This window comes from Cavia porcellus, unplaced genomic scaffold, assembly GCF_034190915.1.
Source record: "Cavia porcellus strain 051 isolate PalLab524CR breed Dunkin Hartley unplaced genomic scaffold, mCavPor4.1 scaffold_2, whole genome shotgun sequence".
In the NCBI taxonomy this organism is placed as follows: domain Eukaryota; kingdom Metazoa; phylum Chordata; class Mammalia; order Rodentia; family Caviidae; genus Cavia; species Cavia porcellus.
Genome location: NW_026947485.1, coordinates 126,365,798 through 126,392,002, shown reverse-complemented (window position 1 = coordinate 126,392,002; position 26,205 = coordinate 126,365,798). Strand labels below are relative to the sequence as shown.

General features: G+C 38.0%; 1 protein-coding gene across 4 annotated transcripts in view; it reads right to left on the bottom strand.

Annotated features, from left to right (window-relative positions):
- Positions 1 to 26,205, bottom strand: part of Adgrv1 (adhesion G protein-coupled receptor V1) — a 526,418-nt gene that overhangs the window by 436,328 nt on the left and 63,885 nt on the right. For 2 of the 4 annotated variants that reach the window (XM_063245326.1, XM_063245327.1), the window contains exons 2-16: positions 25,832 to 26,016; positions 24,098 to 24,247; positions 23,030 to 23,125; positions 22,907 to 22,936; positions 20,210 to 20,314; positions 18,488 to 18,601; positions 16,796 to 17,361; positions 16,192 to 16,468; positions 15,402 to 15,731; positions 11,329 to 11,505; positions 8,810 to 9,033; positions 3,817 to 3,943; positions 3,545 to 3,730; positions 2,604 to 2,784; positions 1,650 to 1,813 (exon numbers count right to left, since the gene is read on the bottom strand). In XM_063245326.1, coding sequence (XP_063101396.1) covers positions 1,650 to 1,813; positions 2,604 to 2,784; positions 3,545 to 3,730; positions 3,817 to 3,943; positions 8,810 to 9,033; positions 11,329 to 11,505; positions 15,402 to 15,731; positions 16,192 to 16,468; positions 16,796 to 17,361; positions 18,488 to 18,601; positions 20,210 to 20,314; positions 22,907 to 22,936; positions 23,030 to 23,125; positions 24,098 to 24,247; positions 25,832 to 26,014 — 2,910 coding nt within the window. In that variant the 5' untranslated portion in view covers positions 26,015 to 26,016. The remainder of the gene's footprint in view (positions 1 to 1,649; positions 1,814 to 2,603; positions 2,785 to 3,544; positions 3,731 to 3,816; positions 3,944 to 8,809; positions 9,034 to 11,328; positions 11,506 to 15,401; positions 15,732 to 16,191; positions 16,469 to 16,795; positions 17,362 to 18,487; positions 18,602 to 20,209; positions 20,315 to 22,906; positions 22,937 to 23,029; positions 23,126 to 24,097; positions 24,248 to 25,831; positions 26,017 to 26,205) is intronic. The other 2 variants (XM_063245328.1, XM_063245329.1) reach the window with 1 other exon arrangement.

Here is a 26,205-nt window from a genome sequence, read left to right as displayed (position 1 = left end):
AGCTTTCTACAATACTCCTGTAAGATTCAGAGCCCCCCAAATTATTGAAATGTGCATTCACTTAAGCAGCCACTTCATTCTGACTAACTATAAAATGTAATGAAAATGTAGATGTTTGGCCTTAGACTGGCTAAAAACAGATACATCATGTTATGGATTAAAAACTGGTGGTCAACTTAATGCCAGATAGAATCACCATGATGCTGAGCATAGCTGTTCCACATGAGGAAAGTTGCCAGCATAAATAGAGATGTGGAGGAGAAGTTATTGTGTTGAGGCACTGTGGGTTCTCCTATGAGTTGCTCTTTGAGCCATTGGTTCTCCTGGAGAAGCTCTGGTCCTCACATCAAGCATTGCTTCCTGGCTCCCGAGGGGGAGACATGTGCCGCTTGGTCTCCAGGATGAACTCATCACACTGACTTCCTGGCATGTACTTGACTGTGCTTGTCGGAGGAGGAGCTTGGGGACTCTGTGTTGCTGAGGATGGCTGTGGTGCTTTGCAGGGCAGCCCTGGTCTTTGTTGTGAGTGAGACTTTTCGGCTCCAGCATAGAAACCTCAACCTACCAGCACAGCTCCTTCTTCCTGCTGGCATGGACTTCCTAGCTTCCACTGCTGACCTTTGGGCCTTCCCAGCATGAACCCATAAAAGAGAATAGTGTGAGTCCTTCTTGTGGGCTCTAGACCTCCAGCTGGATTCGTGGGAGGCAATGTCATGAGCTCTGAGACTTCATCTGGACTCATGTGGGACATTGCTTCGGAATTCAGGCCCTTGGCTACATATTCTATGTCTTTGGTGTTGTGGATAGATTTCCTGCACTTTCTTGTGTTAACTCTGGGTGACTATCATAAAAATCATATTATAAATTCCAATTCCCAATTCTACTTGTTCTTTGCACAACCCCTAACTATAACACATCACAAAGATTCTACGCTTTCTGTATGACAATGGGAACTATGTTGTTTAGAAGAAAAATAAAAAATGGAACAGAAATGTAACTTTCTGACAGATGCAGCAGAGTATTCCTTCCAACAGTCTCCAAGCTCAGCCAGCACCCAAGGGCCTCTTACAAAGTCCACTGAGCTTAGCAAGAGTGTGCATGAGGGCTTTAATCTCTACCTCTTAACAAGTGAGATTCCCACAACACAGAGTCTGAGTCCCCAACTAGAGAGTTTCTCTCTTACATCATCCATAAGCAACAGTCCTCACCCTACTCCAGAACTACAAAGTGCTGGACTGTCCTTTGAGGGCCAGGCTTGCAAAGGGTCCCAAGTGCTACCTTCGAGAGAAAGGTGGATTCACCACTATTTCCATGTTGTTTCTCTCTACTCTCAAGCCCTGAAACCCCACCTGGGTCCGTGGTCCTTGTGGCCTGGGGTCCTGACTTGGAGCACATCCCAGGTAAACAGCCTTTCTCCAGAGGCCTAACACAAGCCAGGGAGACACCGCTCCCACAGCTGTGAGTCCCTGCTATGTGACACATCAGTGGTCACTGACCACCATCAGTTCTCACAGTGAAGCAGGGAGGCCAAAAACCATCGCCCTTTTGCCCTATAGTGAGACATCACAGAATCTCTTCCCACATATTTAATAAAAATGATAACAGCAGCAAAAATAATAAAAGTGGAGAGTGACCTCTGCCACATTTACCTCATCTGGAAGGGAGTAGATGGTGATATTTTTTGAAAATTCCTGATCGCCAAAGAAAACAGTCCCTTGTACAGGAAATACATCTTGTGTAAAGTCGGGGCTAACTACCCATAATACGCTAACATCACCGAAGTTGCCTCGATTTCTTATTACACCGTAAACAGCTGCAAAGTACAAACATAATGTTTTAATAAGCACAAACATATACACTTAACTTTAAGACAAATAAGTTACTCAAAATAAAACGACATCTCTTTTCACTAAAAGCCAGTTATCTGTTCAGCACATTTTCCAAGGTTCGTATAAAATACAGATACACTAGCCTACTCAGCCTTCTGAAGTCATATAATTAACAACAAAAATGAACTGAATTTTCTTAGGGTACTGGGGATTGAACTCATGACCTCATGCTTGCCAGGTAGCAGGCACTTATACCACTGAGCTAAATCCCTGGCCCCTCAGTGTAGAATTTTTAAGTCATATGGCACAGGAACAGAATGGTGAATAGTTCTAAGTATGATAAAATTCTATAATGGTATCTGAAAGCAAGTTTCACTTGCACACTCAGTGATTTTCATACTCAGAAACTGCTTTAAAAGTTAAATATTTCTCATTTTCTGCCACTGAAATAGTTTCCTAGCAGTAACACTTAGTTTGAATGTTTTTCCTATTTATTTGACTTTACTCAGGCCAGGGTGTTTGAACTGTATTGCGTACAATTAACTAAAATCCGAATATAACTGAAATCATCAGTGCCATTTGTATTTTGTAAGAAATAAAAACAGCAATCCTAAGTATGAATTTTAAAAATACCAATGTTTACACTGCCTGTAATTAATTGCTCAGGCAGGATGGGCAACTGAAAATAACTGGTTGCTGAAGAAATGAACTAGAAACATGATTAACTTCCTCTTCAGTAGATAGGAAGACAAGACAACGAACAGAACAAATTACCATTATAGATATCATCCCCTTTGCTTTCGTTTATCGTCACAGTGAGATCATCAGCAACAAATTCTATAACCCCATGAGGGTCGTCGTTTTTCAGAATCGTTATGTTGACAACTGTAGCACTTCCCAGCTTGCTTTCCCTTTCACCGTGGCTGCTGAGGACCACCCAGTAATGCTCATCCAGCTAAAAGGAACATGCCAGTGAGCAAAACGCATAGAAAATCTCACAAGTAAAACATGCATGTATTTGAGAGTATTAATACACTCAGCTTTTCAGAAACATACAACTCCTGAAAAGACAAAAGGGCTATTATTCCTAAAAAAATTTTTAACTTTCTCCTAACAATTACAATGTATCAGAGATAAGTGTACATTACCCAAAAAGGAAAAAGATGAACAATACACTTTTCTAAAGTAGCAAGATGTTAGGACCTTGTCTCTGACCAGATATAATGATACCGTATTGTATCTGCTTCCACTAATAGAAAACCTTAATTTGTTTCCTTTTAAAAAAGCAATTTTATGCAAAATTAGTTCACAGCTACACCATCAAAAATTCAGTCAATAAGGATCACATAAAAAAAGGTTGATCATAAATAAAATTTAACTGGCCTGGGGATATAGCTCAGTGGCATAAGCACCTGCCATGCAAGCACAAGGTCCTGAGTTCAATTCCTGGCAAAAACAAAAACTTTAACTGTTCACACATTCAAAGTTTCAGATTGTTTGCTTCATTCAGTTATTTCTTTTTGTAGGATAAAAATACACCCTTCTAATTAGAATGAATATTTGTTTTTTTAAGCTTCTATTTCTAATTTTCTGAACACAGGTACTTATTCCTTATGTCTTCTTGTCAGTGTTCAAAGTATTTATGCCGTGATATAACAGATACGGCATAAAGCACAACCAGCCACAAAGCACAAAGGAAAAGTAAAATTCAGTACCTCAGGTACACCATCCAGTCTTGAGAGCAGAGTGATCACTATTTCCCTTTCCCCGGATTTGAATTCCAGTATCCCCGTGTTTCCATAGAATTCATTGCTATCTCGTGGCTCTACTCGGTAGTACAGGAACTGCTTTACAAGAGCTCCCCGGGATCGAGTAATGTGCAGCTCCACAGATTCTCCTTCCTTAAAAAAAAAAGGTCCACAAAAATTCAAGTCTTTCTACATCGTTCTTCCAAAGTGGTGAACATGGAATGAAGTTTCGTACTTACCTGTATAAGATAGGGCCCTCTCGAAGCAGGAGAAAATTCAAAGACTCCTCCAGGATCATCATTTTCCAAAATAATTAGGTCACGACTAGTATACCCAGATTTCAGCACCTCGTTTTCTGTATTAACCCTGGAAGTTGGAGGCAAAAAAAAAAAAAAAAAAAAAAAAGGCACCTGTGAGCAAAAATCTTACTTCTGATATTTAATGCACCAAAGGCAATTTATGACTCTCCCAAGTAATTAAAAGAAGGGTGATTAGGAATTACACTTTAAAGTGAATTTACATGTAGTAAAGTCACTTAAGACCAAAACGGTTTTACTCATAACCTTATGGAAAAACTATTTTTGAATTCATTAGATCTTTTTCATTTCATGTAAATGAAATAAACGCTGCATGTGTAAGCCAATAATACAGTACCCCAAAGCTATAGATATTTATAGCATATCAAAACTTACAGATTTTATTCCAGTTTTACAAATATTTAGTTTGTAATATATGGTTAGAAAATACATTTAAACCAAACTTTTAATTTTACATTGAATTCATTTAAAAAATCTCATTCAATAAGATTATATTGACTGTCTAAAGTTATATACACACTAGGTAAGGTTACTGTACAGGCTATAGCAAACCACAATACAAAATAATTATTAGTTTTTAAAGTATACTTTGTGGCTTTCAAATGCCTTCTATATGTCTCAATTTTTAACCTCATACATTTTTTCTTTTAGCATTGAAGAAAATGTAAGACATATAGGAAAGAAGGAAAGAAAATGGATCTGTGATGCGTGACACACTGTAACAATTCCTAAATATATCTCAAAAGAACATAACAAATTTTTCTACAATTCCAACTTTTATGCTCAACGTAGAATTAAAATGATCAAAGATATTGTATGGCTCTGATGATTTTACACCCAGCAAGCTTTAAAGAATTTCCAATCCTGCAAGCAGGTCTATACATTTCCAGATGTGATTTCCTACAGAACAAAAAGTATTCATGATCAGATATCAAAATTATAATAAAACCACAATTAAAATGCAGGAATATGGAGAATAGTCAGGTCAGTTCCCACATAATAGACAACTAACATCATCTCTTACTTAGCTTTTGAAAACTTCACAACCAACACCTTGCATGCCAGGGACCAGAGATGACATAAATTAAATAGTAGGACAATTATTTATTATATTGCTAAATCTGTCATAATTTTCACAGCAAATCTGCCCGTATTTCTCTGATTGGTATCATCCCCACTTGCAGAAGATGACCCCATGGCAGCCTGCGTGCCAGGACCCATTCACAACATTCCAGCACAGAGCCTGCCAAGCCCCGTACCGGCTCTCAGACCGCACTATGCTAAAATTAAAATTTCCTGTTCACATTTAGCTTCTGTAGACATGAAAATGATCAAAATTCAGACCATACAAATCTACTATGACCATTAAACAAATGCACTAATTTTCAAACTTTCTTAAAATATGCTGCCCTTATGTAAAGTTCAAATTCTGCAAAGTTCTATGAATTTAACAGAGATGAAAGCAATAACTTGCTTAATAAATTGCTTAACTACATTCATAAAACGCCAGAAGAGTTTGTTGTTCTTTGTTAATTCTTCTTTGTCCAACATTCATAAAAGATTTCACAAATAAAGCACAATGATTGTTCTCTATGTGTAACCTATATGGAAAGTTATTTTTAAATTCTTCAAAATATTTGATAACTAATTCTCAAATATTTTACCAAACATTTTAAATGTATTCATATTTTAAAACTCTTAGGACAAGATCACTCCAAAACTTCATGTAAGTCACAGTTATCATTAGAAAACAAAGCTACACACAAGGCATGCACGGGCAGGTAGACAAGCGGAATTTCCCAAAACCTGTGATCATGCATCACAGCAGCCCGTCCCAAAACAATCACTCGCATAAAAAAAATGTCGGACCACCAAACACAAGCTATTGTTTTGTACACTTACCCAAAATACACGACAAACCTTTCAGTCTCCACCCTGTCAATACAGAGAGAACCGTGGGAGGGGGAAGGGGATGAAGGCACCCTTTGCCAAAAAGCTCACTAATACAGCTGGAAACTCGGTGTGGCAGGCTACAAACAAAGCTAAAGAAAGCCTTTCCTTTTTTTCCCAAGAGCCGCAGATTTTCATGTTATGGGAACTGGGCACATGGGGCCCTTTGCTATTGACAAATGCTCAGCGGTCCCCACTTGCGGAAGATGACCCCATGGCTGCGGGCATGCCAGGACCCATTCACAACATTCCAGCACGGAGCCTGCCAAGCCCGGTACCGGCTCTCAGACCGCAGCAGCTGAGCAAATTTCATTCAACACAGCTTATAATCATTTAGGGGCTTTAATTAGGTTTTTTAAAAAAATTTCAGCCTCAGATCTACAGCCAGTTATTCCCTGAGTTAGTAAAATCAAAACTCTGAAAGCACAGAAATCTGTGCCTTTCATTGTTTGCACACGAATGCATTCAAGAAGTTATAAAATAAAGCTTTAAACTACAACTTTGGCTGAATATATTTTCAAATTTCCAATTTATTTCACTTTCACATAAGCCTTGGGAACACCACGTCAAAATGTAGACTGTGAGTTTAATTTTTGCAGACAGATATATCATTAGAAATATAGGGTTATAATGGGCATCTGAGATGAATACGCACTTCTCAGATGAAGAAATACAAATGGCAAATAAATACATGAAAAAATGTTCATCATCATTGGTCATTAGAGAAATGCAAATTAAAACTACACTGAGATTCCATCTCACTCCTGAAAGAATGGCCAGGGTCAAGAAAACCAACAACAACAAATGCTGGAGAGGCTGTGGGGAAAAAGGAACTCTCCTGCACTGTTGGTGGGAGTGTAGACTGGTACAGCCTTTGTGGAGATCTGTCTGGAGGTTTCTCAAAAAGTTGGGATTGGAAATCCCATTTATTCCAGCTATTCCACTTCTAGGCATATTCCCAGAAGAACTGAAAGCATCATACCACAGTGATATATGTACACCTATGTTTATAGCAGCACAATTTGTAATCGCCCGCTCTTGGAAACAACCCAGGTGTCCATCAACTGAGGAATGGATAAAAAAGTTGTGGTATTTCTATACAATGGAGTATTACTCAGCTATAAAGAAGGATCACATTGAGATATTTATCTTTAAATGGGCACAGCTTGAGACCATACTCATAAGTGAAATAAATCAATCTCGCATGTGTGAATACCGAATAGTTTCCCTAATGTAAGTAATGATTTAAATATATAAAAGTATGTGGTAATCATGATTCCCCATTATGTGGCCTTGAAGCCTTATCAAGTTTTCACTTATTAATTGCAATGGCTTTATTCTAGGCTGCTTGATATGGAAATATTTGAAGCTACAGTATATGAAGTTATATTCAAATATTTCAAGGAAAGGAACACTATGGTAACTACTATTAAGTCGGGTTATTTGGTGGTGAAGCACTAGGTTGCTGAAACAGTCATGCTTTGACTGTATTGTTATGTTGTTATGTCCTCTTTTATCTCAATCTCTCCCTTACTCATTAAAAAATTATTTAGTTATTTTTTATGATTTTTTAATTAAGGAGAAAAATGAAAAATTAGCAGGATATAGTAACTTTTTTGATTTCCTATTAACTTGATTTGAAGTCCTGTAATAATCCCACTATCTTGTTTTGACTGATTAAACTCTTTATGATAGTATCAAGTTTGAGGGTATAGGCAACTACTTTGAAGGCAATAAGATTCACTATGATGTCCAGTCTGGTTTGACTATTATCTCCTTTGGAAATCCTGTAATGTTTACAATGTTTAGGTTTTATTGGTCTTGTTCTCTACTGTTTTGTTCAACTTTATAATACCTAATGAGATAGACAATTCTTTTTAAGGAAGCAAGAGGCACTATGGTAACCATTGTTGATAACCTTGTACTCTGTTTTTACATCATGTGCTATGTCTATCCTTGGTTTTGACTGACAGCTTTGTTTTTCCATATTTGACTTTATTCTCTTCCAAAAAAAAAAGTAATAAGAACTAAGGAGTAATAAAACCCAAAATGTGTAAATTTTGTTGTAAAAAAGAGAGGGGAAAAAAGTGCTCTAAAGGATACAACTGCAAGTGTGTTTAGGGGTGTTAAATAGATGACCATATTAATGTTTTTGGTTGGATCATTGAACACAAGTGTTTGAAGTCTCACTGTTTGAATGTCCACTTTGTATACTTTGATACTGTGACTTGAGCAACTATCTCTAAGATGATAATGTGTAATGTATTAACTGGTGATTTCTTACTGTTTTTTTTTTTTTTTGTAGTTCTGTATTACTTGTACCCTTACACTGCTTTGTTTTGTTTTGTTTTTTCTCTTTTTCCTTTTAAATAAAATTTTTAAAAAATCATTAACATCAATTAAAAACATAATTTTTCATTTTAAAAAAGAACATTCTAAACCTTTTAAGAGGGTGTGATACTAACAAAGTACACTTTCCCTGAGAAAGTCTACATAACTCGTTTATAACTCAAAAGTATCCTTCAAATCTGTGAAAGTTTTAGCTGTCTGAAAAAGATATTAGTCTTTAAATTCTATGCAAAAAATAATGAAGTTATTTTTTTCTTCTCAAGAGTGCTCTGAACACTCTTCCCTTTTAAAAATGAAGCCAGCATAGCTCTTTACTTAACCTAACATTTACCTTTTTGGATGTTTTCCTGCTTTCTTAAAATACTGTGATATACTGGCCATGCTTCAGATATAATTGAGTGTCCTCATAAATGCTATAAGTACTGCTCCTTCGTGACACGTAATAATATTCATGGTCTAACCAAAAGCCATCAATAAATAACAGAAAAGTCAGCATAACACTATGTATCTGATTTTTTAAATTTCATATAGCGAAAAGAATTAAAACAAAACCAAAATTACTTAAGAGAACTCAGACATATAAATGCTACTAAAGGACACCCAGAGGGAGTATTACCTGTCTAGAGAAAGTGTTACAGTTTCATTCATCTCTGGTACATCATCACCCTTGACAGTAATGTTGATTGTTGTGTCACTTTGCCCAGATAAAAACACAACAGAGCCATTAAAGGGGCCGATGTCATCCATGGTCACTGCTTGGGAATTAAAGCCGGAGGGCTTCAAACTCCAGTAGACAGTAGCCTGGCCGTCAGTCCCGTCCCGATGCAAAGGAATGCACACCTTATAAAAACCAAGCAAAAAAACAAATGCACAGAGCAGTTCTGCTAAAATATACGCTCAAAAACAATGTTTCACACTCAAAGCCTGCAGTATTATTAGGTGAATGTGTGGGCTCGTAAACTCTTAACATCAAAAACGCAACTGAAGAGACCCGCTCTAAGCCTGAAGATCACTGCAGACATATTACACTTTTTTAGTTTTGCTAATCAATTCTATCAATAAAGTCACCCCGCAAAAAAGTGTGTGAGACTTGGAAAGCCACAGAATCATGAAAAACAGAATAGTCTTGCTTAAAGAATAATTATTGCATCAGAGGTTCTCTGCAAAAAGAAACTATCAAAATGTAAAGTGAAAAATTAACTTTTATAATTAACAATGGCAAGTTATGTTTTATGAAATGCACCCTAAAGTAATAGGAGTAAAATAAGAAAATGTATCCAATACTATGCATGGAGTAAAATTAAAGTCAAATATTGTAGCATGGCTCCTGGTTTCACTGAGCAGGTTACTTAATATGACTTTGATTTCCTCATCTGTACTGAAGCTAATGATTCTCAATTTTGCAAGCTTAGAATTAGGATAAGAGATAGTTTAAATAAAGTTTCTAGAATAGTCACTTCATAATACATAATACTACTTGTTAAATTCTACTTGGAAGTTTTGTTCAAATGTACTTCACTATAAATACGTGTAATTTAAAAGGTTCACTGCTCATGATGAAGTATTTTCAACTAAACAAACACTTAATGGTAGATATGCTTTGTTTTATGTTCCTAAAATAGCCACCGCCCTTTTTCTTTGCCTTTTAACTCACTTCATTTTGGGACACACGCGCGTGCGTACACACACACACACACACACACATTTTCACCACTGATCAAAATGCTACTTTGACTGACCAGTCATGGCTGGAATCAGAGACCAGTGAGCAAAACAAGTTTCTTAGGGAAAACAAAAATCCTATGCCAGGGCTGGCCCCTACCCCACCTCAGGGAAGGTGTGCACTCAAAAACAGAAAAGGGAAACTCCTAGTGTAATGCAGTTTCCTAAGAGAGGAAAATGCTGATCTAAGGAGCCCCACTTTTCTAACTTCTCTCAAGGGAAAAGGCTGAAACAGTAACTATATAACTTTAGGAGTTAAATAAAAGCAACCTGCTCTTTAAGAACCAAACGCGCTTCAGTTTCTGAAGGAAACAGATTAAGAAATATGGAAAATCAAAACCATTCTGGAAAGTGAGTTTTCTCTGCCCATTTTCAGAGTCTACTATACAAAAAAACTGGACATGAGGCTTTGATAACACAACTCGCCTTGTTCCTGGTCTAAGTCTCAACCTAATTTGGATAAAACATGAGTGTGAGAGTCTCAGACAGATTGTGGCCCAAGCACTGGTAAGGCAGAAGGACAGAATAGTCCCTCGATAGGTGAAAGCTTGGAAAAAATTTCATCAAAAATTTATATGAATATGTTTTTAAAATTCCAAAGTTTCACAACTTTCCCACAATCATCCCCAGGCCAAGGCTGCCGCTGGAGTCCTGCCCAAGGCCAGTACTGTGAGCCCTGCAATGCAACAGGTCAAGAACACTTGTGTTACCACAGCCTGGCCATTAAAGAACTGATTTATGTTCAGCTCTCACTGTCAAATGTCATGGTACTATTTCAGAGGAGTCACATTTAGATATCTCACTCTTACCATGAACAATTAATTCTAATTTTATTGTATCGAATAAAGGAAAAATGATGGAAACATCTCACATTCTCTAGTGACTTTACCTTCAGTTGCATATCGAGGGTCTGCTGTAGATGGTGAAGCTTTTCAAGATCTGTTTACTTTGTACGTTAACCCTGTATTTTAAGAAACAGTGTGTGTACTGTGAAGTTAAATGTGATGGCTGACTTGCTAGGAGTAAGACTAGTTTGTGACAATGCTGATGGCCTAGCCCACGGATGAGCTCGCAGATGAGAGCAGTAATAGCAGGTGGAGCAGGTCACTGAGAACGGGCTTTGAAGGGGATACCTTTCCCTGGCTTTCCCCCTCCTTCTCCGCTTCCTGGCTGCCAGGATGTGAGCAGCTTTCTCTGCCAATGTCCTTCCACCATGACACCTCTGCCTTGCCACGGGCTCAAAAGTAATGGAGCCAGCTAACCATGGACTAAAACCTCTGAAACCATGAGCCAAAATAAATTATTGCCTCCTTTAAATTGTGTTATATTAGGCATTGTGTCCCAACCACAGAAAGCTGACTAGCACACTATCCAAACATATCAGATGCCATCAACAATAAAGAGCGTACTTACCACTTCAGCTGCAGAATCTTCTGGTTCATGTAAGATGATTGGAAGATTGCTAATAAAGCCGATTTCTCCGTTAGCAATGGCTGGAGTAACCGCTAAAGAAATATTTCGGATTTTCCCAAATCTAGGACTTATAGGTGGAATTGGAGGGAAAATGTTCACCAATACCACAGTGTCCAACTATAATAAACAAATAAAAACAATAAGAACAGATAGAATAAAATGCTTTTCATTTAAGAAAAACTGAGTAGCACTGGATGACTGTCAACACAGGGAAAGGCCACCAAGGACTTTGTTCTCCTCCTCCCTTCTTCACCTTTCCCTTTCAATCTGCTCTTCAATTATTAATATTATTACTATTACTAAGTCCAAAATAATGCACCCTTAATAACTGTATAGCCTACCCCTCTTCTATAAAGGTTTCCCTGAACTCTCCAGTCCTCTTCATCTTACTCTACTGGATCTCACAAAATGCAAAACTTATTATAAACTTTGCATACTGCTTGTGAATCTTCATCACCAGGTTTATGCTTCCTAACATGACTGCCAAACCCTTTGAGGGTTACAGCCTTCCCGGCATTCTCCCAGTACCTGGCCGAGACCTGATACTGCAGCAGCTACACGGTCAGCGTTTGTCAGTCCACCCTTCCAAACAAACCAGGCCATAGGAATCCTAGTGCATCACAAACCTCAGCCTCTCAGATACTTTAACTTTCCCAAAGCCAGTTTATCAGTACATTCAGTGTTATTAGAGGCATGTAGCAATGCAGATCATTACAGAACTGCAAAACCCAGAGCGAGTTTAAGTTGAAATGCAATGCACTTAATGAAATGTGATGGTTTGTGGAGCTCTCCCCAGGCTTTGTTATGCCGAAATGTTATCAGACAAAGTATAAAATTAACTCTAGAGGTAGTATTTTTTGAAAATTACAAGAGGTGTAATAACACATGGTTTATGAAACAAACTGATCAGAAATGCTGATTTCACACCAGCATGGCTTCTTTCCTAGTCGATAAGCTCCTTTTGGTTCCTTAAGCAGCTGCTAAGCAGGCTGTCCAAGCGCTCCACTCTCGTGTGAAGAATCATTCTGTGCTTTCAGTTTGTTTGCTATGGGACGGCATGCTGGCCTTCACAGACCTGCCAAGAGCTGAAGCCCAGACTGACGGATTTAGCTGAGCGCATGTCTCAGATTCTCCTTTCTTCACGCTCATTCAGCTTTCTGCAGTCTCACACTTCTCACTCTTAGGCTGCTCACCCACCACGCACTATACAAACCTCACAAGCTTTCTGCTTCTGCCCTGGTCTCCAGAGCCCACAGCTGTTTTAACCCCAAGGAATCATGTCAGTGACTAATAGGCTTTTTTATCCCCTGGTGTTACATTAACTGTCTGCACTGGGAGTCTTTTGTTTCTGAAATGAATGAGAGATACATAAAGAGCCAAGTCTGGAAGGAGCAGTGAAAACAATTTTCCAACCCGACATCATCAAAGCTCAGGCAGTGCATCCTTCCACAAGTTTCCCTGAGTTTTCAAGGGTCATCAAAAGCCAATTCAGTCATTTTTATATAGGCCAGTGAAGCAAAAAAATTATATTTGATGCTCACAAAGTTCTTAATGAAGGCTCCTTTATGTAAGAATTCTCCAAAGCTACTTTGAAAGAACTATTGGATATTTTCAAAACATTAAAAGTTGAAGGTTACAGATATTAGCATAGATATTGAGATCTCTATCCACAGTAAAACCTGGTTCTCAGGCAGCACAAGAAATCAGCCAGAATGGATATCTATAACTCCAAAACCATCTTTCTGCATCAATAATGCTCATTCATGTCACAGGACTGGAACTACTCCAGGTTTCCCAGGATGCCTAGAATTCATAGAAACAAAAGCACGGGGCATGTAACATAAATGCCTCATCCCATCTGTTTTAATGATTTGCCTTTCATATGTGGTGTAGCCTCTGTGAGAGCAGAGACAGAGCAGAGAACCGAACATGGCGAAGTGCGGGCAGATGACCTGAAGTGTGTGCTGAGGATATTGTTACAGTCCCCAGGACACTGGAAACAGAGAGGATAGCAAGACCACAGCATCAGCAGCAGAGCACGAGTTATACCCCAGAAACTCCTGAAAATTTGTGAAAAGTTACACTGGTATAAAAAAAAATGCCTTTCCACTTAACAGAACAACTTGAGAAACTGAATGAGTCATGGCATGTTTTTTGTATAAAGGTGAACTTAAAGTTGTTGCTTCCTTGTTTAAATGGATGTCAAAGCCTGTTCTGGTCATAGCACCAGTTATTTTAACTTCTAGCTCAGCAGGGCTCCAGGCCCAGGCTTGAACACCTGCTCTTTTCCCACCTTCCAGACTCAGATTCCCTGCCACCCGGATTCTCTGGCGTCTCACAAGAGCATTCCACAGGCCGAGGAGGAGAGGCCCGCAGCTGTGAGCAAAGCTGTGTTCTGTACACACATCAAGCCATGAGAAATCCCAGGGTCAGAGGTTATCATCAGAGGCAGAAATGCTCATTTGCTCATCGTACCCAAGTCCCTGCACTTGGAGGAGACATGAAATAATAATAACAACAACAATAATTATAAACATGAACACCAAGGTCTTCCACCGTCAGTGACACTAGGGACAGGGCAAAGGCCTCCCTCTGAACAGGCACATTACAAAAAGGCTACATCCTCACAAATCAGACATCCCTGCAACAATTCACCTGCTCTGCCCCATGGCCAAGAGTCTTCCTCGGAATGCACAGGGCACCAGGTATGACAGTGGTACAGTGCATGACAGTGACCTGGCTTCAGAAAGACAGGAGCTTCAGTGCAGCACACAGAACCCTTCCAAGGAGAAGCTCTGACAAGCTCCCGCAGATCAACAGTGGGTCACCTGAAGGCTGACCTGTTCTTCTCCCTTCACATTTTTCATCAGAACTCTAAAGGCTAAAAGGCAAAACCTTCCAAGTAATGTAGACACTATTTTCATCTAAGAATGTCAATCAAGCCAAATTATCAATGTGAGTATAAAATTTCACAGCTTAAGCAGCTCAAAGACCCAGCAAGATCTTGCACGCACCCTCTCTGCAGAGAGCGTGAATTTCAATAAATTAAAACATAGTTCAATAAGGTAAAGGCAGGAAATGAAGAAATTAATTAAATAAAGGAAGGAGGGTGGCAGTATGGAAAGGGGACAATTAGACACTCCAGAGAAAGCAGTAACAAAGTGTAAAACAAAATCTAGATAAAAATATGAAATACATTTAAATGTTCAAAAAAATTAATGGAATACTGTATTTCACTTAGTGTATACTTCAGGTCACAAAATGAACAGTGACATAAGACTTTATCTACTCATACTACCTGATTCTGTATAAATCTACTGGAATAATCAAAATTTGATAAGCAGCTTTTATTGCTTTATAATTTTCAAAACCAGCCAATATCAGCACATGGATAACATAAGATCTGCATGCAACTACCTTAAATTTTTAGTGAAAACAATGATTTGTTAATCAGAAGTGGAACAGTAGGAGGGAAGTGATGGAAGGGGAGCCTTAGGGGTCCTCATTTCTTCTTATGAATTAGTGAAAACTCCAGAGAGTCCATCAACAGTTAACATATAAAGAAATACATTCTTGAATGTATTATTTAAAAGAAAATTATTTTCTGATTGCGTTTTTAAAATTCTGAAAGGTGTTTCCTGTAGTACTGATTGTGAAAAACATTTATTCTATAATCCTCCTTCTTATTTTCCCAGTTTAACTCAAAAGAATGGTGACTCTCCCTCCTGTCCCCCTCTGTAAGAGTCTACTAAGGTACGCCATTATGTCACCCACTACAGTGTAAGTCACATCTCGCGTCTGCTTTATTTTTAATATCATCTGATAAAAGTACTAATTTTAGTGGAACCTTTGTCTGAGTCAAGATTATATATCTCAACAATGGCATAGTCTCTCTTTTGATTCCCTAAATAACTTTTAAATAATAAATAAAATCTAAAATATGAGAGCAAAGTCATACAGGAAATCTATGTGTACTTTGACCAAAACTGAGACGCTTTTAAACATTAAATTACCTGCACTAGGAAGTGGGCCCCATTTTGAAGGAATGCATCATTTCTTATGGGCAATTTTTTCGCAACTTGGGTCCTATGTTCCGGGAAGATGAGGCTGTTTCTCCTCGACACATTTAAGATGCCATCTTTCGCTCGGAAAGGGTCCACAGCCCCAGCCGGAATATAAAGTGCAGAATAAAGCATCTGCACATTTCCTTTAGTTCCTCCTAGTCTTGTGAGACTCAGGGATAAGTATCGTTCACCTCGACTGCTTTCAATCCTCTGGTTTTCCATAGGAAAAAATGTTATTAGTCCATAAACGTCATCACTATCCTGGATGTAGAACAGAAGCTGCAGATGAAAAATATATATTAAAATGTAGAATTCTCACATCTGAGATTATCAGACTACATTTTTTTGGGCTACTCTGATTTGCAATATTTATTTGTATATCATGTCAAAAGTGATCACTTCTCACATCTAACAGAGTTTAAAAAAAAAAAAACCAAAACCAAAACCAAAATTTGAACAATTTCCTAAATTATAATTTGTGAAACTTTTTAAAGAGTACAATTGTGAACTCTGGAGCATGGCACAAGGCCCCAGAGTGCATCTCCAACATCACACAGAAAGAGAAAGTGAAATATTTATTGCACAAGACACAGTGTTGTGTAAGAGAAGCAAGCTCCATGTTCAAAGCCAGTGTTCTGCATATCTCACTGAGCTACACATGGATTGGATCCTGTGACCAAATACCTTGGTTCTTCCACAGCAGAGACAAGGAGGTGGGAGAAAAGCAGAAGGGCTCTACCTCGGCGGGCTCGCTCACTTCGGCACCGCCTCGTATGGTGTGGGGCAGGATCCACAGTAGGTAAGCTTCGGCCTCCTCCGGGAGGTCATCGTCAATGACGGTCAGGGGAATGGAGGCCAACATCTGCCCAGGTGCGAAGTGCAGAACCCCGGCACTCGGCTGGATATCTTCTATCACCGGCGAGGGGTCGCTGCTATTCCGTGTCAGCACCCAGTTCACAGAGACATTGCCGTGGGTGCCACCATTTCTAACCACCGAGATCTCTTGGAGTCTAGAGCTGTGGAAAAGAACGGACGCTGTCACGTTCTACACACCACATTTCCCTCCCAGGGGCTCTCCTGGTGCCAACTCAGCCATCGGGCACTGGTGAAAGCAGAACCCATGACCAAAACCATGCTTCTTTTCAGTGGAAAGGAGATGTGTGGGTATCGCCTAAGGAACTACTGTAACAGCAATTCGTTTGCACATTGAAATCACACTCAAAATGCAAAGAACACAGTGAAGTCAAGGTAATAAAAATGACAGTTCAGCACTGTCTAGCTCCACAAAAGTTAAATCTTGTAATAATAAATAATTGTGGCAAAGGGCTTAACATGAATCATACCTTGATGTTGTATCTTCATCAATTATAACCGGCCTTTCAAACAACACACTGCTGAATGAGAGGACGCCATGAGGTTTGTCATTCGCCTTAATGGTGACTTGCACGACCGAAGGCCCGGTCAGCACTGCGTCTCCCAGTAAGCTGTCCTGCAGCAACGCGATGTGAAATGATTCGGCAATCTCTGGTGTGGCATCGTCAATGATTTGAAATTTCAGATGTGACTCATGAATAAAGGGTGGAAAGACAATAGTTGTGTTTGCCTGAAGATCAATGAAGTCTAAATTTTGCTGGGCATGTGCCGTTGAGTTCCCCGTGATAATTGTGTATCGAATGGAAACTTCATCTTCATCGGATCCAATCAGATTTCCATCGCTATCCTTTCCACGAATTACTGGAATTATAAGTATGTGGTCTTCCTCAGGTACCAAATAAATGCTCTGGAAGAATCTCACGGGACCATCATTTTTCTTAATGATGATCTCAACTGAATTCCTAGAGATGTTAATCTCAGCCCCTCCTTCTACACTTTTGAGTTGAATCAAAAATATCTCATCATTTTCTGGTACCTGTCGAAGGAATATAAACAGTGGTAAAACATCAACAGCCAGGAAGATCTGCAAAGAAACCAAAGTATAAAAACTTACTATGTTTCAAAAGAATTCTACAAATATAAAAAATCTTCAGCTGGAGGGAGCAAATAGAAAAAGCCTTATCTATTCTTCCCTTACTAAGATATTTTCCAAAGATAACCTATTTTAGAGAGGAATGGAAAAGTTAAATGACAAAAGTTGTGAAGAGTTAATAAACAGGTATGTCTTTCGATCTTAATCAGGCTTTACATGACCATGAAGAATATACCATAAAAATGGACATAAACCTTTATTAGCTTTGTCAGGCTGGTAGGGTTAGAAGTAATATTCAAACTGTAATAATATCTTTTCTCTTCTTCTAAAGTTCCTTGTGATTTGGTTATAAAGTTTTTATACAGTGGTTATAAATTCTGAATTACTCCTTGTTTTTACTTCACTGGAAATAGGTGGATTCTTTTACAAAATGGATTTCTCTCATTCCTGGTTGATATCCTTGAACGTTTTTATTCAGGGACATTCTTTCCTTGGCATTTACGCTAGCTGTGTCATAGATCTAAAATCTACCAACTTCCATCTGAAGTGTGCAAGTAAAATCCTTCCTATGACTGTGAATGTTTAAAATATGCAAACAAAAATATCAATCGCAACAGAATTTTCTTGCTTTTATAATAAAAAATGTTTATGATGGGTAAGTAAGCAGCACTTATACTCAGTTATGAAGTGACTAACAAAAGTTGAGTATCAGAGTTCACAAGAGGCTTACATCTTTGCACTGTATGTATGTTTTTAAGTTTTATTCCTGTTCATCATTTTTAAGTGCACATTTTTTGTGTCGATTGAACCTGTGACCTCGCATGTTAGGCAAAGATTCTACCACTGAGCTACATTCCCCCAGCTTGGATGTATGATTTAATGTAAATTAAGTCAGGTAATAATAATGAGTCCTATCCCTCAATAGCTAATAGCTGAAGTATGATTGGCCACCAAACACAGGACTAACTCTGTATTCCTGAATAGCTTCAAACATTAGCATATATTATATACATTCTTGAACAACACAGAATCTCTGTATCTTAACAATGAGTACTTAACAATGTCCCACCTCATCATCAAGTACTGTCAAGTTATAAACTACTGTGGCTCTGCCAGGGAGAAAGGTGATATTTCCACTAACTGGACTCAAATCTTCTTCCGGGGGGTTTGGGCCACCCTCCACCTGCAGAGAAATATGTGATGCCATCAATAAATACAAGGCATTTCACAAGACAGACAAAGCATTATTGCAGTGTCATGGACAAGAATCTGAAGTTTCCTTAAAGATGCTCTGGAGGAATTACACAAACCTATATCTAATTAACAGTGTCCTTAATGTAATTATGTTTCTTGACTAAAATTATGTCTTTAAGATCTTTATATTTTTTCAATCATTATATCAAATCTAAGAAGGGGAAGTCTATAAATATTTCTTCTTAGGTGGAAGGATATTCCCCTCAGAAAATGGGATCAGATACCAATCAGATAAACTGACCGTGTGACCCTTAAAAAGTTATTTAACAAGCTTATGCAGCATTTTGCTCATGTTTAAAATGAGCATAGGAAGTTTGATTTCACAGGCTGGATGTGAAGCTCTAATAAAATCACTCATTTCAAAAAATACTGAGTACCTTGTGCCTGGTCCTTTCCAGCTACTACTGAGAACAGAGCAGTGAACAAGGCAAATTTCATTCTCCTTGGGCCTTACAGTTAACAGAGGAGAATAAAAGATGAGCAAAGATAAGCATCTGTGCTAGATCATGGCAAATGTTACAGAGAAAAAAAATCTAAGATCATAAGGGAGCCCAAGTGCTGGGGAAAATTGCTTTTTACATGCGGCGCTGATCACTGTAGGGCACATGGAGCCATGAACATCCACAGACAGTGTTGCACAAATGCTACCAACAGTGGTTTAAACAAAACGAAGGCTAAGGACATTATAGATAAGTTGAAAATGCTGTAACTTTGATAGCATATCTTTCCCTTAACCAAATTATTTTCTCATTTTCTGCATACCTATTGGAAGTGTCTTCCAAAGTTCATTATCAAATGCATATTTCTAAGTATATGAGAAACTGCTTGAGGCTTCCTATAAAGAACTCACAAGAGTACTGTATATTTAGTTGGCTTTTACTACGTTTTTATGTTTCACCATCTTCTACTGGTAGTCATGTGCATAAATAGAGCTCTTCAATGTTACAGTAGAAGAATGTTACTAAAGTCCAAGAATTCACTCTTGCAATTAACAATTAAGATAGAAGCTGGTATAGGAGCTAATACACTGAGGCTTGAAAATAGCAAGGTTTGGATCTCACAAAGTAATAAAAAATAAAATGGAAACTGAGACTGAGCTCACTGAGCAGCAGTGTGTGACACGCTATTCAAGAAGCCATAACATGAATGTAGCAGGCTCCCAGGAAGTGTCCTGCACCTGGCCTCCCCTACCACACCATACCCATGGCCTCTGAGCAGAGGCAACTGGCGTTAACACAGTCCTGGAGTGTCTTGGGGGGAAAATAGGAAGACTATGTAGAAAATAATTTTATGCAAGCTTAAATAACCCATAAGTATTTTTTAAATCCTTGAAAATATTTATCATAGGAATTTTACAAAGTTCACAATTATTATTCTGAGATTTATTCCTACCCCACATCTAAAATACCCCATAAAACTAATACATGCAAGTAGCAAGGAAAATATGTTTATATTAACCATGAAATTTATCAGGAGGCAAAAGTATTTTTATTAAGTGTTCATTGTACAAAGAAACTTTATTTCCAAGTAAACTTACCTCAAAGGTGACAGTGACCTTCCCGTAGGTGCCCTTTTCCCTGATGAGAGTCACAGGCACAGACTCATTCCTGCCCCTGAGCTCCCTCACTGTGACTGATGGGGGCTGTCGGGAGGAGCAGAGACAGTTGGGGACTTAGCGACTGGAAGAGGAAGTGTCAAAAATCTGCATCTTAAATATGAAATTTCACACAGGGAAACGAATCTACACAGCACTATAAGAAAGTAGCATCTCTGGCATCAGTTCACTGTAGCTAATAAAAATAAGTGAAATTTTAAAAAAATGATATAGTAAAGGGATCATAAAACTAACCAGGCAAAGATGCAGGCTCTTGTTCTATCACCAAGTATCAGTCTTGGTGAGGAATCCTGGAGGTGATCTACCTGAAAGAAGGTAAACTCAATTCCTCGGGGGACCCTGCCGGGCCCAGGACTGAGGTAAACCCCCAGAGCGAGGCAGTGGCCCACTGGGACACACTGAGCCCTGCTTCCACTGCCCCCTCCCTCATCTCCAGTCAGCATGATGTTGGAAAATAACTGATAATGACTTTCAGGACACGAACACTGCCAGAAAAAAGTACTGTTTTGTTCAATTTTATTATAACTGATGATATAGGCAATTCTTTTTAAGATAACAAGAGGCAGTATGGTAACCATTGTTGATCACCTTGTATTTTGTTTTTACATTATGTATTATGTCCATCCTTTTGATTTGATTGACTCTGTCCTGGTATGTCACATTTGGTTTTACTTTCTTAAAAAAAAAAAAAAAAGTAATAAGAACTGTGAGAGTAATAAAACCCAAAATGTGTAATTGTCATTGTAAAGAAAGGAAAAGAAAGTTCTCTAAAAGATATAACTGCATATATACTTAAGTGTATAAGATAGATAACCATATTACTGAGTTTTGTTGGATCATTGAACAAAACTGTTTGCAGTCTCACTGTTTGAAAGTCCACTTTATATGCTTTAATTTTGTAACTTCAACAACTATTTCTAAGATGACAATATGTAATTAACTAGTGATTTCCTACTGTTTATTTTTTCTGAAATTCTGTATAACTTGTACCCTTTTTCTGGTTTTTTTTTTTCTCCTTAAATAAAACTAAAAAAAAAATATATATATATATGTATACTGACTTGGCTGAAGGGAGTCCAGCGCAGATGGGGAGGTGGTAAGAAGCACGAAGCAGGAGCCACCTCTCGGGGTGACAGTAAGTCTCAGTACCTCAGCTACAGATAGATCCAGGGACACTGGTTCCAAAGGGCTTGATGAGATTCGAATCTTGTTACATATCTCGAGTGCTTACCTAGACCCTAACACACACTGAGGACCCCTTAATACTGGCTGCTATGGGTGCCATCAAAGCCATCAATGTCATGTTCATAATTAATATAATCATCATCCATGCTGGAAACTTAAGTCTGACCCTGAGCACATTTCCAGGTATGGGACCCCGCTTGCAGCCTGGCAGCATTGAAAGCCCACCAGTCAAGACCCAGGATTTATGCCACAGTCTAGGACTCCCTCTTATAGACAAGGGGTATAAAGTGGGGTACAGGGAGCACTGAGGAGAGGCGAGCAGAGGACAAACTTTAAACAAATCAACATGAAGCTGGAGGTAACAAGTGCAGAGTGAAAGCAGAATGAAAAAAAAAAATCACAAAAGCCCGTTTCATAACAATTACCTCTTACTCACATAAAAATGATTGGTTAGTTTCATTAATGTTTGTGACAATGGAATTCAGGTTCCTAAATATCTACTTACTAAACTGAGGTCATCAAACACTGTTTGCAATGAAGATAATGCAACTATAAAGACCATATAACTCACTGTAATTCAAAGACATGGAACTAAGAAAATGACACACAAAACAATCAACTGGAGCAGTGATCTAAACTGGAAAATAAATAAAAAGCTGGCATCATGTCTTAAAATGATATTTCATAATACAATTTCAAAAAACTATCCCGGTTACTGTGGCCTAAAACTTAGTGACAAATTAAATTGTACTAGATATAAATGTTTTATTTTAAGAGCTGAAACAGTTCTCTCAAGGAGAGATCCATCTTCCATCTTTGTTTCAAACCCTAAAATCCTCTGAACATGAGACGGTCAGATGCACAGGACAGGACTTTGGTATTAAGCAAGAAAAAGTAAAGCACAGTTGGGGCTGAGGGTCAATGAAGTTCACAAAACATGAATCAGTGGGAAATTTTTAGGGTGTGCACTGACTATAGAGCTCTGTAGAGCTGTAACAGCTGCTATTTGATTTTAAGCACTGCAGATGTTTCCATATTCTGTCAGTGTGTTCTCTCATCTCATGGTCACTCCAATCATTCAGCAGGGTCTAATAAGCAGACAATGCTTCCTTTAAGCGGTATTTGAAGGATTCCAACAAAAGCCACTGGGTACACATTAGAGACACAAAAATAAGGGGAAAATGAGTCAGAGGAAATGATCGTAGAAAGTAATTATGAAGAGGGATGACCAGGACCATAGAAGCTTCTTCAATTTGCAAAAATTTCAGGTAAAAAAAAAAAAAATGGAACGTCTACAGCATGTGGGGTAGGCTGGGGTTAATGCAAGTTTTATTAAAATAGCAAAAGGCAGGATGACATGATCTAACCTGAAAAACAATAAAAAAATTAGTGTACTTGGGGCTGGGGATTTAGCTCAGCGGCATAAGCACTTGCCTTGTAAGCAGGCGGTCGTGAGTTCGATCCCTGGTACCGGTAAAAATGAAAAAGACAAAAAAAAAAAAAAAATTAGTGTACTACAAACTACCAATTGTGAGACTCATCAAATTGTAACCATACCATATTAAATGAAATAACTCCAAACGCGTTGTCATTTGACAATATTGTTACAGTAACAGTCCTTGGCCACCCAAGCTTCACATTTGCCGACGGTTTCTAAAATAGAAGCCCAAAAATAAAATAATAAAGTAAACAGTAGAATAAGAATAATAACTCTAATAAAATTTGTATTCAAGTAATTATTTAGACTATAAATAAAAATACTGTCTCAATACACAAATTAAGAAAACATTCAAATTAAACAACATCTTAAATCTCAAATGAGAATTTTTTAAACTGCAAAACCATCACTTTTAGTAATATATAATTATATACTAAAAACTGATTAGTAATATTATAAATATAAATTATGTTACAATTACTGCAATGTCCTCACTAATCTACTAAATTAAATGTACAATATAAAAGTCTATTAAATGTGATTTTTACATGATAGAATGTGCTGTATTTAAAAATTAGTTATTTTATCAATCAGAGAGCCAAGTGAAAGATAAAATATTAAGCCATTTTTTTCATAAAACTAGAGTTTTCTACAACGTTTCTGTTGACACTCCACAGCAGCAGAAAAGAATATGAAAAAAAGCACACAACTGTTTCATGTTCACGAAAGTTTCAATTATTCTTTAAAATATTCCCAACGCCCGTCAGAAACATGAGCCACACTGGAGCTAGTAGTCATCTCTTCCACTTAACAGACCAAGCCACCAAGTTCAGTGACATCTCAGCTATTCAAGGGGCCCTCTGGGTTCATTCTAAGGCACAGGACCTCCCACTTCCATGCCTGCTTTTTTTGTATCCTCCTCCTTTGAACTCCAAAGTCATGGTCACTTTCTGTGCATCTGCGAGGGGAGGAGGAATTATAGAAAAAAGGGCCAAAGAGAGGACGATGGGGTTCTCCTGGTAATTCCCAGCAAGCTGAGGGCACCCAGCCCAGCTACAGGAGCTCCTAAATAGACAGCAGGACTCCAGGCCAGGTTCTGGTGTTCATGAAAACCACTACCAGTCACCTGAGTGGCTCATCTCTGGATAAACACAAGAGTTTAAGACCAAGGGGGAAGAAGGACCTACCTGTAATGTTAAGTGAAAAGTAAAAGTCTCATCGGGCTCCGGGAGGTCATCGTCACACACGGCTATGTACACCGTCCTGTTTGTTTCCCCAGCAGGGATAAAGGCTGCAGCGTAGGTGTCCAAAAAGTCGCCAGTGTCTTCCCCATGCAGCTATCAAATGCAAAACAGAGGTGGTCTTCTTATTAACACAGAGTTAAGACAAGCAAAAGTGACACTAACTGGAGCAATGGAAAGAAAAGACAAGGACCAAGTAGCACTGAGATTGACAGTATAGACAAAAACAACCATTTCACAACTGGCAAAAGTCACCTTCAGAAAGCAAAAGGAATAAATGATGCCACATAAAAGTATTTCTTTATATAATGGGGGGAAGAAATAATTACACGGGAAACTAATAATTGCATAGAAAAGTCACGTGGCAGCTTGTTTCCTCTGTCTGTTGGCTGACTGGAGTGGACCACAGTGATCCTACCAACATGGCAAACTGGTAGCCAGAACTCCCAGAGAAGAGATGGACGCAGCCTGCCAGCTGACAAGGAAACCAATCCCTCCTCCAATTAGTTTCAAAGCAGCTCTTTCCAAAACTCTCCTCCTGAAGTCGTATTTATGTTGTCCCACAGCAATCCCAATTAAGACCCAGTTCTTTCTGCATCCTAAACTTCTTAGTGATGATAAACTTTTCTTAATTATTTTAAGATTCTATACTATAAAATCAGCATTGCCAATAACATTCTCAGGGTTAAAAAATTATGAAGTAATTTATTGTGCAAATACAAATGAGGTATCTTTCACTTAAGAACTCAAAATGAGTAATTAAGCCAATATAAATATTATAAGAAATAAAATATATAATATATAGCTAATCATCTGATTTAGTACAAAAATGAATAAAATATATAAGGAAATTTTAGTAAACTTCTGCTTCTAATTTATAGAAATAAATTGTTTTAAATACTTTAAAAATCTAAATAAATTGTTTAGAGTACTGGAAAACTTATTCTTACATATTGCTGAAGAAAATGGCACATTATGAAGGGCCACGATAATAAACAGAAATACAGAAATGAGGCTATACAAATCATTTGACAATACAAAATGCACATGCATATAAACAGTGTCATCAGAATAATATTCATAACTGCCACTGGAACCTCCGTGAGAGCAATGGAGGGTAAGAAAACATGATGGTTACCATCAAGAGAAGTGAAAATAATAAATAGCTATTAGGATACAATCAAAATAATATTAACATATTATCAAACAAGATGTATATTCAAGCCAAAGTTCAATAAATAAATACCTATATACCGTAAATAAAAGCTAAAAGCAATGTACAAAATTGTGACACAGTTGACTTCATAAGTAGCTTTCCTTCTTTTTCTGCTTCTACAGTATTTTGTATTAGAGCAATTTACCCTATTGCTGAAATTTTTATTTTTGGAAACAAAACTTCAAGTCTTTGAGCCACAAAAGAAACAGTATCCTCAGTGGTTGGATGACTATTTTCTAATCAAAAACAGAGACTTCTATGCACACCACACACAATCCAGTCAAAAGTTAAACTGAATGCAAGGTAAATCAATAGCTTAACAAATTCTACTTAACTATCTTAAGTTACTATACTCTGTACAAGAACTCTCTAACAGACATTAGAGTTCTGTTTTCACTGGTGTGTTTCTTTGAAACATTCATTTAAAATACACAATCCACCACAGAGGTACGGTCATTTCTTACCGATACGAGCGCGGTGACATTTGCTGGCTCCCCTATTCTTTGAATGACAAGGCGGATAACTGTTGTACTTGTTTCATTAACAACAAATTGTGTTTGTCCAGCAAATCTTATTTCTGTTTCTCCAAATATGACAGGGATGAGAAAGGCTGAGAGGAGATTTACCAAGAAAGATGTAGAGAGCATCCCTAAAAGAAAAAGAAAAAAATCCTACATTAGAGCTACTACATTTTCTTTAGATTCTTGTGTCCACAGGCATAATCGAGTGCATTATTAGACAGTACACAACAAAGACACCAATACATCAAATAGTAAGATACCCAATTCAGAAGTAAAGGTAAAACCTTTACCTCTTCTCTTCCTAAGGTTCTCCTCTT